This window comes from Xiphophorus maculatus, chromosome 17, assembly GCF_002775205.1.
Source record: "Xiphophorus maculatus strain JP 163 A chromosome 17, X_maculatus-5.0-male, whole genome shotgun sequence".
Taxonomy (NCBI): Eukaryota; Metazoa; Chordata; class Actinopteri; order Cyprinodontiformes; family Poeciliidae; genus Xiphophorus; species Xiphophorus maculatus.
Genome location: NC_036459.1, coordinates 13,359,328 through 13,374,030, shown reverse-complemented (window position 1 = coordinate 13,374,030; position 14,703 = coordinate 13,359,328). Strand labels below are relative to the sequence as shown.

The 14,703-nt window shown below is 38.2% G+C and overlaps 1 protein-coding gene across 1 annotated transcript; it reads left to right on the top strand.

Annotated features, from left to right (window-relative positions):
• Nucleotides 1-958: 958 nt before the first annotated feature.
• On the top strand, nucleotides 959-14,641 carry atxn10 (ataxin 10). Its single transcript, XM_023349757.1, has 11 exons — nucleotides 959-1,097; nucleotides 1,893-2,087; nucleotides 3,202-3,287; nucleotides 3,442-3,538; nucleotides 3,671-3,835; nucleotides 4,700-4,780; nucleotides 4,892-5,048; nucleotides 5,163-5,280; nucleotides 5,551-5,735; nucleotides 8,444-8,507; nucleotides 11,876-14,641. The coding sequence occupies exons 1-11, from the start codon at nucleotides 967-969 to the stop codon at nucleotides 12,058-12,060; spliced, it is 1,464 nt and encodes a 487-aa protein (XP_023205525.1). The 5' UTR covers nucleotides 959-966; the 3' UTR covers nucleotides 12,061-14,641.
• The last annotated feature ends 62 nt before the right edge of the window (nucleotides 14,642-14,703 follow it).

Below are 14,703 nucleotides of genomic sequence, written 5' to 3'. Positions count from 1 at the left end.
TCTTTTAGGGGCTAACTGAGACATGAAAAAGTTATTTGCCCCGTTGTGAATTTCTTGTGTTTTTGTCTCACGGGTTTCAGATCATTTAAGACATTTGAATTCAAAAACCAGACAAAGATAATTTAAGTAAATGCAAATTGAAGTTTTCGAATACTGATTTCAGTTGTTACTGGGAAAAGGCAATGCTTAAACCTAATAGCACGTGGCAATAATTTGCCCCCAAAGGTTTCTATATAACAGTGAATTCAACTTTTACACCAATGCGCAGGTGTTTTGTTATGTTCTTCTTTGGAACATTGTTTTTCACCTGTCTACAAATTCAGCTACGTTGAAAGAGAATGACCTGCTCCATGACATTCCACATCATCCCTTTATGTTCAAACTGTGAAACAGTTCAAAACCTTCATCTCGTGGTCTTGGTTATTCAAAATGTTTGCGGTTTTGAGTTATCCAGAGAAACTGGATGCAAGAAAAACAGAGCCTATAAAAATGATTCACTCCCTTGGATGTTTCGTCTTTTTTTATTGATTTTTCAAATCCACGATTAGGGTTTTTTTTTTTTTTTTTTTTTTTTTTTAAATAACAAAAATATAAATACAAAAAAACCTTTGTGTTAAAGTGAAAACTGACTTCTACAAAAATACATAACATTAAAAATGATTTGAAGTAAGACAAATAGTTGTTTTAAATATTTTCTGCCTCATTCATTTATTATATGTATGTGTAAATAAATATAGATACTTTTTATTACGGCATAATTTTACTTAACTGCCTTTTTAAAAGCTTTAGTCTATGTTGCGCTTAATAATGCGGTACTTCTGTCACTAATAGTTCGCAGGCGGCGAGTCAACACATGCAAACACGAGCACATGCTTCGACTCCGCCTACGCGATCAATTTAGCCAATAAGAAGTCAGAGTTTTGGCCTGCATTGTCCCGCCCACATTCGTGACGCAGCTAGGGAAACATGGCAGAATCCATTGATGACAAGCAGAAAATATCAGCGGCTCTCGCTGACGTTTTGAATGCGAAACAGAGCCCTGAACACTTGCAGGTGTTGAAAACGTTTACAAGTGCGTTGAAAGATGCGGAATACAGGTACCGTTTGATCCCGTACGCTCTCTTGTTTTAGTGAAAACGTGAAGACGTGAAGCTCGGTAGCCAGGCTAACGCTAGCTTGAATCGTGTTCAGTTTAATGTGATGCTCAGAAAACATGTTTGGTTGTTTTTAATTAATGCGTGCCTTCCTGTTATTGATACGCTGCTCGTAAATTGGAGGTTTGAGAGCAAGTTCAGCTGCTTCCCCGCAGCATAAACGAAGTTAATTACAGTAAGCTTGAAATATTACTGTCTCACGAGGCAACAATGATAAAAAAAAAAAAAAAGTTTTTATGCCCCGTTGTTCTAGTAAACTGTAATTTTAGTACAATTTAACGGAGAATTGTTTTTTATGCTTCTCCTCCAAACCGCAGTTATTTTCTGCTGTCTGAAATCTGTTAGAAGCTGCTGTGCTACTTTCCAAGGAGGAAACAGTTTGAGATCAAATGGACTGGAAGGATGCCAAATTGAGCCTATTCTAAATTCACCACCTTCATGATGGTTTGAAACCTCAAGCTGTCTATCTTGACCAGTAAAAATCCATGGGAAGAGAGCTTTTTTCATTGGACGAGAGAACTATTGAGCTGCCCTTCAAGTTAAATTGAGGATTTCAACACTAAATAGGTCAACACCACTTCTAGCATTCAAATCGACTGAAATGAGTTTTACGAAGATGATCATGGCATAGAAATATTTTCTATGAGGTTGTAAATAAAAGGATGTCCTTCTTGGTTTTGAAATCTCGTCAAACCTCGTAAAATGAATTTGTTTTCTCGCTAATTTCCCTCTTCGCAGGGATGCCGTGGCGGAGGACGTTTTCTCTGATCTCCTCAAGGTCCTCATCAGGCTGCTTGAAGGCCTGCAGAGTGCGAGCGAAAGCGGCGATGACGACGCGCGGCCCTCCGCCCTGCAGCTCCAGCTCACGGCCGAGTGCTTCAGGTCCCAGAGGAACTCCTGCGTTCAAAGCCCACGCAACCAGGAACTGCTCAGGTGATTGCGCTGAGAGTGCAGCGGCAGGAAGATGAGAGTTTAAATGGAACTGCCAATCCGCCTCTGCTTTCTGCTGCGTCTCTTTAAAGCTGGTAAACTCCTGTTACACAGTGAGACTGTAAAGTATTCATACCCAATGAATCTCTTCACATTTTCTTCCATGAACTGTAAGTTAAAAGTCTTGAGACATTCTGACGAGGTTAGACGGTGGGGAAACAAATCTGCTGAATATGTGTTAGTATTGCTATAGCAACATGCTTTCTACCACCTTTTGGAGGAAGAACAAAATCACACTCGTACTAAAACACTGTGACTGCAAAGAGCAACACAGACTCGAGCCAAAAATCTAAAAGGAAGAAAGTCTTTTTCTATGGAATAGAAACATTTTCTCAACTTTATTGTGTAATTTGGAAGATAATGACGTATAGAGTTGCCGGTTTAAATCCCCATACGGCATTTTAACCCAATCCCTGCACGTGGATCTGCATGGTGGGGCGAAATCAAAGCCACAACACTCCAGATTATAGGGTACCTTAACCCTGAATTGCTTCACTTTACTGTAATCCAAATGTTATGAGTTTATTAAATCAGTCATTATTCAAAATGTATTGGAATAAAAAAAGTGTCAAACTTTTGATATAAAAAATTTGATTATTTAATTAGAGCTCTTAATCCGGCTATAGTTTTTAATCCCATCTCACCTCTTATCTGCTTGTCCAGTACTCCCTTGTGTTTAGCTTTCAATCCACTCCGACCAGATTTACTATACGTGCTAAACGGAAGCATTTCCTCACCATAACGTATCCATCATCGTGTTTCAGAATCTCAAATGGGATTTTTTTGTAGCCTTCTTTCAAGAATGCCCTTGACTTTCTAATTATGTGCCACTTTGTGTTTCTCTGTTTTTTTTCTAAAATCCATTTGAACACATTGAAGTTTGCGGTTGTAGCAAACAGAATGTGAAGAAGAAGTTCAGTGGTTGCGTTGAAGGTTCAAGTATTGGTTGGTTAAACAATTTGGGATTCCAATAAACTTTTTTGAGGTACTTTTATGAAAGTTTTACTAATACTTTGCACTTACTGTGTACAAAATCTCTGTTTTTTTTATTCTCTAGGGAGCTTGGATTCATTGGTATATCCCTTAAACTCCTAAGTTACCTTCAGACCCTAAATTTGGAGACCAAAGATGCCTTATATGAACGTAAGTCTGAATCCGTTGAATTGGCAGCATAATGCAGTGTTTAAATCATAAAAAAAGGAAAAAAAGATGACTACTACGACATCGATCTGTGTTTTATTTGTTTTTCTGTCTTCCCATCTAATCATCTACTCATTTGTTTCCGTCTGCGGCTCAGCTCTTCGCTGTGGGATCCAGTTTCTTGGAAACCTCGCTGTCGGAAACCAGATGAGCAAGGATGAAGTCTGGCGGCTCAGCTTCCCTGACATCCTCCTGTGAGAACGGTTTTATTTTTATACCAAGAGAATGGACGCCTTTTTACTGTTTTTTTTTAAATTTTTATTTTTATTTTTTAGCTCTTGTAGACCGTACGCAGTTTTATTTAAACCAGATTTGTGTGTGAACAGGGAGCTGCTCTGTATTGATGATGAGAAGGTGGTGAACTACACCTCTATGGTTCTCCACACGTGTCTGGATGAGGCCAAAGTGGAGGATCTGTCAAAGCCGCAGAATATCAAGCTGGCTCTCAAAGTGATGGAGCTGTGCAGGACCCAGCCTGACCTGGACTGGACGTAAGTGTGGCTTCCAGACGTTTGAACTCATTATAATTTTTTTTTTTTTTTTTTGGGAGGGGTGCGCAGAGGAGTGGAATGAACAAAATACTTGGAGAATGTTTGTTGAAGCTGCCAGAGCCTGAAACTACTGAGGAATTGCTGCAGGGTTTTTTTGACAGTTTTCTTTTTAAAATCAGTTTCAGTTTGAATAATATTTACTAGAAATCAAAGGGAGTGGGCACAGAAAAGATTCTCCATCAATCTTAAAACCGCTCAAGAGTCAGAATAGCTGTGGTTACTAAGGTCTGGATTGGTTTATTGGATCAACAGAGAGAAAGCAACCATAGATCAAAACTAGTTTTAGTCCTCTGTCGTAAGAAACTGCAAACAATTATTTGTTTAGTTATTATTTATTTATTAAGTTTGCTTAATGCCTGACTTTAAGTCCGAATTTATGGTAAACCCTGGTAAAGATGTTGACTTGAAATCTGATGTTTTAGAGATTTCTCTTTTAGTTTTATTTTGTTTGTTTCTTTTAACCTCCCTCACTATCCTGCCTTCTTAATCTGATTACAAAATAAACATGGGTCTGTCTGTGAGACCTCCAGTTGTTTAACATTTGTAAATAATAGTTTTGGTAAGTACATTTCCTGTCCACATCCAGTTTTTTATGGAACGTTCTTAACTACTTCCAACAGTCTGCAAATAGTCTACTTTTTCCTTTGCATAGTTGTAATGGAAGGTATTTGTTCCTCAACACCTGCAATGTTGTCAACAAAAATCTCAAATGAAATAACTACTAATGCTCTATGAAGAAACACTCTTTTTGATGTTTTACTGATTGATCTTTAGAGTACATTTTTGCTTTTTATTCAAATCCAGTGTCCTGATGGCAACTCAACATTTTCTCAAATCTTCAGCTCTGGTGGAAAGCATGTATTCTGGGATGTCCCATCATGACAGGTACAGATCAAATTCTGACCTAAAATTGTACTAATTGGTAAATATTGGTAAATATTTAGTTTCTGTATGAAGAAGAATAGAGAGTAAATACATGTGCTTTTTTCCCCCCAGAGTAACTCTCCTGGAGCTGCTGTTGGCCCAGTTAAGAGAAGAGGGTTCAGACGGCTGCGGCGTTCCCCCCAGTGTGGCCCATTTCCTGGCCAGTTCCTTCCAGAAAGGTTGCGGGGCGGTTCTCACGCTCGCGACGGGTTCTGCTTCCAGCAACGAGGTCATAAATGCTGCAGCTTGCTAAATTTGTACCCAAACATTTCTAGTTTTCTGAGACTTTTTTAAAAATTATTTTTTAAATGATTTTTAATCTGCTTGCTGTAATCCTGTGTAGGTCCTGCAGGAGGCGCTAACAGTGATAAGTCTGCTGGACGTGCTGTGTGAGATGACCTCAGACCACAAGCAGTTCATGTTCCTGCAGGACCATCCCGATCTTCTAGAGACTACCGTTGGTAAATGAAAAAAGCAGACAAGCTCCCCGAAGATCCTGATTCCCATCAATTCCTCATCAGGACAGACACTTAAGATTCCAGTCAAAAAAACCTCCTCTGTGTGGATAAGTAATAAAATCAGAGCACAAGTACCCCCCAAAAAAGTTTTGAGCAAACCACCTAATTTAGAGTTGTGAGTGAAAGATTTATATGACTAAGCTGTAGAAGTTTGTGCTTTCTCACGTTTTTCTATCCTGTTCTTCTTCTTTTTCTTTTTTCTCCCCTATGCAGAGCTCCTGGAGCAAGTGCATGCTATCGGGAAGGCCAGTAGGAATATTTTCAGCGCCACTCAGAACTTCTCCCCCTTTACCGGAGAGGAAGACCCGACCTCGGATTCCCCGGTGGTCAGCTTTAAGGCCCACCTCATCAGGCTCATAGGAAACCTCTGCCACGGCAACACCAGCAACCAGAACAAGGTCCGATCGTGTGTTGAAATGATGAATCGGATTAATCGACTAATTTAGTAATTGATTGCAGGAGTATGCAGACTTTAAAAAAGGCCATTTGCTGACAGGACAACACACTTGACAGTAATTAAGCCAAAACTGTACAAAAGTGTATACAATTAACATAAAAGACCTCTGTAAATATGTTCCTCCCAGAACTCTTAAAGTGGCATAGTTTTAGTTTCACCTGGTTCAAATTCTGTAACAATGAAAATCTCCTATTAAGTATTTTTTGCTATCTAATTATTAATTGGTTAATTCAAAAATGATTCAATTAATCTACAAATGATCATGCGTTCACTCAAGGAATGCTCTGTCATTGCACTTTAGGCAATGCAGTGCTTACCACTTTAAAAAAAGGAATTGAATTGTTTATTTCCATCTTTTACTGTAGTTTTAATATTGTGTAAAATAAGCGGCTAATGAAAAATCTGCACACGGTGCTAAATAATGTTTTTTTTATCCGATTAAACAATTACTTGTACAAAACGATTACTAAAATAATGCTTAGTTGCAGCCATCGTCTAATCTGTAAAACACATAGAGCAACGGATGTATGGAGGTTCAGTTATGCCAAAAATCTGCCTTTAAAGGGGTTAAACATGTGGACTTATCTTCGAAATGCTCAAAAATTGATTTTAGTTTGCTTAATTTTTCGTAAAGTTATATTTTGACTACTACTTTGATACTTATTGCATTAGTTTATATTTAAACAAAAAGTGATTTGAGCATAAAATTCTGTTACTTAAATTTCCTGTATTAGCAAAGTTTATTCTTAAACAAAAAATATATATATATACCGTAAGTATGAAACCTTGTAGAATTATTTTAAATGAAACGATCTAAAGAATCTTTAAAACATTTGAATAGTTAAATTGGTTTCTGTATCAATTTTTTAGAAACAATTTTTATGTTTGTTTCAGAATCTGATCCAGAAATTGGGTTTGGTCAAGTGGCTAGACGCTGAAAGATTCATATCGCTAGTATTGGGCCGATAAATGAAACTGGGCCGATTATTAATAACCGATATTTCATTTTTGCTTCTCGTTGGTTTTTCCCCCCAAAAGGTGTTGAAAAAGTAGAAAAAAATAAATAAATATATATCTATATTTTATTTTTTTAAATTGGTTGAATGTTGTTTTTGGTGACTTTTTATCTTTGTGTTTTTGTGATGTAAAGCACTTTTAACTACCTTTTTGCTGAAATATGCTTTATATTTAAACTTCAATGATTGGTTATCGGCCATAGCAGCATTATTAATATTGGATTTTATATCGGCCCAAATTTTCTTATCGATGCATTAGAAAATTTGCATCGATTTTTCGATTTCGATGCATATTTTGTGGTGGAAGTGTAACAAAGAGCTGATTCTAGTTGCTTTTTAAGATTTCAGATTGTGCCTCCTTTTCCCCCAAAATAGTACCTTGAGATGGGGGTTTTTAGAAGAAACAGCTGGAAAATATGACGATTTTCATGTCTACACTTTTCTTAGTGATTTTTCTCTCCTCTTCCTTTCCTCCTTCGTTTCAACTTGAAGCTACTTGTGGAGATCTTGTCCACTTTCCGCCTGCGAGCATCTCGCGGACGGTTAACGAAGCAGTCAGGGAAGAGTTGGCCTCTTCATACACCCAGTTGTGCTTAATAGAAACAGATTTGTGGAATGCCTGTGGGATGACCACCCTCAGCTGGCCTCTCTGTAATATTTATGGATGCTGATCTGTGGTCCGTCAGTGGTCAGAAATCACCCCGTATCTGTTTTCACGAGGATTTCTTCCAGTAAACCAAATGTCATTCTGTTCACCTTTTGGCAGAGGGGGTAATTTAAGATGTGCATGCGAAGCTCTGAACGGCTCGTACCGGTCTGAGAGTCACGGGTCTGCTCGCTTGTTATTCATCCCTTTATGGGTTTGGATGTAATGTAAGCAGCTTTTGTTCTCAAAGTGGAAAGAAGCACAGACGTGCGCTTCCTCGACGCGCTAAATGACTATTCCATTTTCTGAAACTCGGCACTTGGTGCCGTTCTTCTGCTCCCTTGCCAGTCTGTTTGGAGGAGAACCGCAATGGCAACACATGGTCATTAAGCCTATAGGATCAGACAGCTGATGAAGAGCAGATCACCCAGTGCGGTGGTCTTGGACTAACACTGGTGCCTTCCCTCACATTTGAGGCTCTGCTACAGACAACCCACCTTTTCTTTTGTTTGAGAATCATGAAATAAACTGGAATTTATAAACAGAAGGTGATAAATGTTGGTGTTTTTTTAAAAAAAAAAAACAGGGATATTTTGTATGGTGGGTAGGTTTTGTTCATTTATTTAGTTGCCAGTTAAAAAAAAAAAAAAATCATTTTTGTCTTCTGTTTTTGGTCACAATGAAGAATGAATTTTCCATGTTTCCCATGAAGTCTGGATTTTTACTACATTCACTTTTTTTATTATTATTATTACTACTTTAAAAATTTGCCAAAAATGGACTGAGAAGGCGTATCAGACTCAAGTTGCATGCGCAACTTCTAAATATAGAAGATGAAAAGTAAGACATTGAGAGATGAAAATGGGTTTTTGAATCTGGATTTCAGCTTTTGTGTCTTAAAAGCAGAAATATTACACTTTGTTTTCTCCCGTTGATTTAAGTAGCAAATGTTTCTGCTGTAATTTGTTGAAATATTTGTGTCCTCAGGTAAGGGAGCTGGATGGCATCCCGCTCATCTTGGACAACTGCAACATAGACAGCAACAACCCTTGTATCCTTTCGAAATGTGCGTTCCAACCTGTTTCCTAATTATTTTCTCTAATTATTCTGTGTGGACAAGCATACCACTCAGAATGAGAGACCAGACTGGGTTGTACATAGAAAAATCTTGTTAAATTGTTCAAAAACATGTGCAAAAGGCACATAATAATTCACACAACAGCAAAGTTTCCCCCAGAAAACTTGCTAAGCCTGGTGGTTGTGTGCTAGTGTAGTCATTCATCCAACGGCCTGTCGGTTAAAAAATGTTTAAAGTTAAAAAATGTTTAAAGTTGACAGGAAATTTGAATATATCACTTGATAGTTATGCGTTGCTGAAAGATTGGGAGATTAATACCTGAACACCAACTATAAAGCCTTAAAAAAATTCTAACATTTTAAAGAGACTTAAAAAATTAAGCAACGCTTAGCCTGGTGGGGGCACAAGTAAAGCCTGGTGACCCGCCAGGCTTAAAATACACTGAGGGAAGTCCTGCACAACAGCATGGAGAACAATCCTACAGAAGATTAAATATTCCACTGTCAATACATTTTGAATGGTAGTCTCTCAAAAATGTCACTTCGTCATTAATTCTGCTGTAGAGGCTTTTAAATGTGGTCGGTCGTTTAAGCCGCATTTATTAGTCTTTTTTTTTCTTTTTTCTTTGGAAATAATTACACCGATCTCCCACTTCTGTTTTTATTAGCTGACCCCTGTATGTACCATTGGGGAACAAAATATATAATTATCATGTGAATCTAATATAGCACAAATTTTAAGACCTTCCTACTGGAGTAACACCACATAACAACATTAAGCTTCGGCCAGGATGTGGAGTTTTCTCTGGGATCGCATTAGTCATTACCTTCTGTAGGGAGATCATAGTGTTTTTTTGTTTTTTTTATTGTTGTGGAAGCAATGCACATGGTGTCCTGCCAAAGCTCTAGGTCCAACCAAAACTGTAAACCGCTGTACAGTAAACACAGCACCATGATTAGGCTTCTGGCACATGCGGATTGGTAATTGTGGATAGGCTGGTTGCTGGGAGACCGAAGGAACATGTGAGGCTGCTGTTTGAATTCAAAACGTATTTTTCCATTGCAAATCTATAAAAAAGAGTTGGAAAAGGAGAAAATGTGCTGGCAGCTACAATTAGGCCCTAAATTTTTCATGTCCCATGGCAGATTTGGAGGAAATCTTTAAATTTTAGCAACATGTTTCAGAAAAGCTGGTCAGTATTTTGAAGAAGGCTTCGATGTAACGCCTAGAGAGATTCTTCCGTTGTTTATTGAAAACGGTATTTTCCATACCATTTATAAAAAAATATATGAAGTAAAATAATACTTAAAAAAAAAAAAAAAAAAGATATTCCTTTTTATGTTATTTGAATTTTATTTGAAGCATTTCTGTCATTTCTTACTGGAAACAAATTTGAACGAAAGTAACTTAAACTCCACTGCGGTATGAATAGTTTTACACATGATTAGTTCTACACATACCTTTGTGGCGGGTTAAGATAATTTTATACAGCTATGCTTCCCATGGCTGCAGCATTATGATAAAGAGGCGAATAGACTGAGGTGAGATTTATTTCAGTCTACGATGTTCAAACAACCACTGAGGTCTTAATCCGGAGGGACGGAGATCTAATCATTTCTCCAGAAATGATCCTGCATTGACATTTCTTTTTTTTTTCTGAAAAGTTGTGTATTCATCCATTTTATGATCTTACAGAACCGTCTTATGCCCCTTTAATTGCGTTCTGCGTACCATTTGCAACATATCTCATAACTGTAAGCTTACACTGCGCCGGGCGTCGACCCAGCCGCTATTGTTAGTTCACTAAAACGGATTTCTCTGCAATACTGGCTTTTTACCAGGCCAACAGTCTGAGCCGAAGGGGATCCTTTGTTCCCATGCAGCCCTCTCAGACTTGTTGTAAACTGTGCTAACTCTGTCTGCCTGTCTGTGTTGTCAACCCTTGTTTCTCTTCAAAAACAAAACGATTGGCAAAGGGGGAGGAAAAAAAAAAACGCACAAAAAAAATCTGGGAAACATGAGAGTGGGAAAACTGAGATCCCAAAACACGTCTGCACAACTGGTTTGTTTGGGTTGGAATGCTTGTGTTCTCCGTGACCCAAAACAAACACAGTGTGGACAGGAGTTTTGACATCCCAAGCTGGAGAATTGGCGTGTAGGAGAAGTTTGCTTGAGTTCCTTGAATAATTGTTTCCCTCTGAGCTGTGAAACTGTTTTTGAATCCATCCTGCTGATTCCCTGCAGCTTATTAGAAAAAAAAATAAGAAAATCAAATACAACAGGTGCTTGAAGGCGGTACCATGTTCAGGGTTACCATAATTCTTCAAATTTGGAAAAATTGCTGGATATGAAGAATTTTAACTGTTTGATTTTTTTTTTTTCTTTTTTCAACTTTGTAAAATTCTTACATTTGAAGCCAACCGAGTAAACCCTTGAAATGAACAAAAAGGCGACTCAAAACTTTAGTTTGACAACAAAAAAAGCCCAAATTTGACGATGATTGGCAGGAGATCATTTCTTTAATACCTGCACAGAGCAGAAACATGTTGTACTTTGGTAAGTGAATACTTCACACTGTTTTGGGAAGAGACAATGTGAGGATCTTAATCATTTTTACTGCCTAAACGACCTGAAAAATGTTGCAGGTATTTGTATTTGGCTTCATTGAGTCAATACTTAGTAGTACCAGCTTTTGCTGAAGTTACTGCAACAAACCCTTCCGGGTACGTCTATGAGTTTTGCAGATCGAAAGTTTTTTGCCCCTTCTATTTAGCAATGAGTTAAAACACATGAACAGTCTTAGATCTAAACCGTTTTATTGACCTTCAGCACATTAATCACAAGTCTTAAGTTTTGTGCTGGCAGGACTATTTTATATCTTATTCCAGGTTATTTTTCTTGTTCAACTTTTCTGTCAGGCAAACATTTGAGTTGTACACATGGCGTTCTGAGACTCTAGGCAGTTGAGGCTACTGCTAATTTGCTGCTAACTTTTTGCGTCTATCTTAGGTAAGTGTACATTTCTCATCAATTTTCTGGACCTCTTTCTGGTTCATCTTTGCAACTGCCTCACTTTCCGTTGCCGAGCCGTACTATTCTACTTTCGTTCTGTTCAAAAAAGCTCGACACTACTACTAGTCTTAAAAAGTCTTACATTTTCGTTGGGGAATCCTGCAGAAACCCTGTACTTAAAATCCACTTACGTATGTTTTTTTTTTTAAAAATAATGTGGCAAAATTCAGAAATTTTATTCAGAAAAGATACTCTTGCAAGGCACTGTATATTAACAGTATATCTTGGTTAAAGTTCGTCTTCTGTCTTCTTTAACCGACTGCCTCAAGTTATCAGCCAGTGGGGGATCTTCGCCATCAGAAACATTCTGGAAAACAACCAGCAGAACCAGGAGCTGGTGGCTGCTCTGGAGAGGCGCGGCCCGGTGGACTACTCCGTGCTCAGGGAGCTGGGGTTCCTCATTGAGGAGCGAGATGGAAGCTTGCTGCTCAAAACTGTGAGGAAAGACTCCTAAAGATGTCAGAAGATGAAGGTTCTCTCCACCCATCAGTGGGTTTGAAAGCAGAGCAGCTAAAGAAATGTGCATTTACCCAGTAGAGATGCTTTTACTCGCAATACTTAAATCAGAAAAGTCTGTAGAATGAACTTTTCTACCTCTCCAAAGTGATTCCACATAGACCAAAACCCTACGAGGTCTGCATGCTATAGACGCAGATGTCAGGAGCTCCAAGTCTGGGGGAATGAGGAGTCGGTGAGTGGCAGACACACGCTGGCACCTCTCGGAGACGTCGATGTTTTGTGGTTTAATCCAAAGACAAGAGCACCGCAGGGTCGAGGCTTTCTGGCTTTTCAAACACGGTTCAGGTTACCAGCAGGAGCTGGCGTTTAATCTCAGGCCCAAACGTGGCTTTTGCCGTTACCATGAAAGAGAATGTCTTAAACGTGAGGTAATCTACCCCCTCGCGGCCTCGCCTAATTAAAATATCGTGGCCGCGGGATGAAGCTCTGCTTATTAAACCGCTTAAAATAACTGCTTGTCCGACTAGACCTATTATTAGGATTGTAGGGAGGAAACATCTAATCAAAGAATAAAACTTGAAGCTGTGACTGAGGTGGGAAATGCATCTTAATTGAAGACTTTTTTTCTTCCTCTTTTTTTCAGAAATCAACCAAAAACAACAAAAAACAAAACATAAGCATAGCAACCTATAACACCCTTATTGGTTCTTGGCACCCGCAGTAAAAATGTGTAAGAAGCTTAGAACTTCATCTTTTACTGCAGCACCATATTCTCACTGAAAAAAAATTTAAGTAAAAGTCCATCCAGCTGACAGAAAATGTTACATGCAAGTGGAGTTTGAATGCTGTGTTAAAAGTCTACCAGATATTTCACCCAAGTAGTCCTACAGTGCAAAATCACAAAATCTTGTCAAGTATTTTTTGGTCTAGTTTCTGGTACAAATATCTTGTTACTACTTCTACTGGCAGATTTGTTTTACTTATGAGGAAAATGTTGTGTCTTTAAGTTAAATAATCTCAGTGGAACCATTTTTTTTTTTTTTTTAAACTTAAAACAAGCTTTATGTCGCTGGAAAGTTATGTGTAAGTTAGTTTTGTCTTATTTCAAGTATACTAAGGTATTGGCACTAGAAACTAGACCAAAAATACTTTGTAAGATTTTGTGCTTTGGTAGTGTATGCAATTGTGTTTCAATATTTTGTCCAGCTCCCAAAAAGACTGTGACAAAGAAGACTGGTAGATCTGTGATGCTGTAGGCCTGTGATTTAAAAAAATAAATACATTGTTAAAATTTTCCTAGGAATCCTGTATTGGCCCCTAGTCTTTGGAACAGCAGGCGATTTTAAATAACAATGTGGTGGACTCTTAACTGCAAACTTAAAAAAGCAACCATTATTGGTTAATTTTGTAGAGTAGGAATCAAAATCATGCAGCCAAATCATCACAGAAACGATTAACCAGACAAAAATGTATCTTCTGCTTCAACTATCTAACCTGAATTCAACAGAAAAGCTTTGGGGTGAACTGACGAGAACAAATCCTAAAAGAGGACCCTAAAATCATATGGTGTTTTCACACCTGATGGACCAGTAGCTTTAGTTCAATTGGAGACCAAATTGTAACATTTGTTGCATTTTCAGCTGGTGTAGTTCGCTTTCACACTGTTCTGTGTCAAACAATCCAAACTAATTGAAAAACCTGTTTACTGCTTTCCTTGTGGTGGCGCTGCAACAAGAACCACTGGAGGAAACGACTCTGAACAATACGCAGTGTAACTTCCTTCTTCACAAAATGGAAACAAAAGGCATTGGTGCTTGTAGGACTTCTCTTTTGTCTTTGGTAAACAACCAGGAGCCATTTCTGTCGCCAGCTCGAGTCTCTCGCATTTGTTTTGATTTTATTTGCCCTGCGCTATAATCCGCTTTGTGCTTTTGGAGCGGTCTCTGCATTCAAACTGCATCAGAGTTCACTTCGACCGAACCGAGACCTAGGTTCTTAGGTGGGCTAGAGTTCGCTTTTTTGGTTCGGATCAGAGTTTGATTGCGCATTCACACCTCCTCAAATTAACCGAACCTTCTTGCGCAAATGGACTAAAGTTTGACTAAAACATAATTGGTGTGAACGCACTCTCAAACTTATCTCCAGTAATTATGCACGGAGGTTCAATAAGTTATTGCCCTTTTTTTCCTTTTTCAGTGTGAGCTTGTGCAACTGCAAGACAAGATGACAATTTTAGATCATTGTTAAACCTCGTTAGCAGTGGTTCCAGTAATTGTCATTTTCTAAACTACTGTTGTCTTTTCTGAAGCTTTTGTTTTGTGTTTTAAGTATTCAAGATTTCTGTTTTGCACATCTGAGAAAACATCTGTCCATATGCATGCTTTAAAGATGTATATAAAAAACAAAATTGCCTAACATGAGTTAATGATTCTACTCATCTGCACTTCTACTAGCTTTGGCACTGAAGGGTTTATTCCTCGATAGTGGGGATTTCCACTACATCTTCCATGTATAATAAACTGATGGCATGCATCATAAATCATTAACCATCTCATTAAAATAAAATCTAAACAGCCTGTCTCTTGGCAGAGGTGCTCATATTTGACTCTATCGATATTTGATGGGCGGTTATTATATC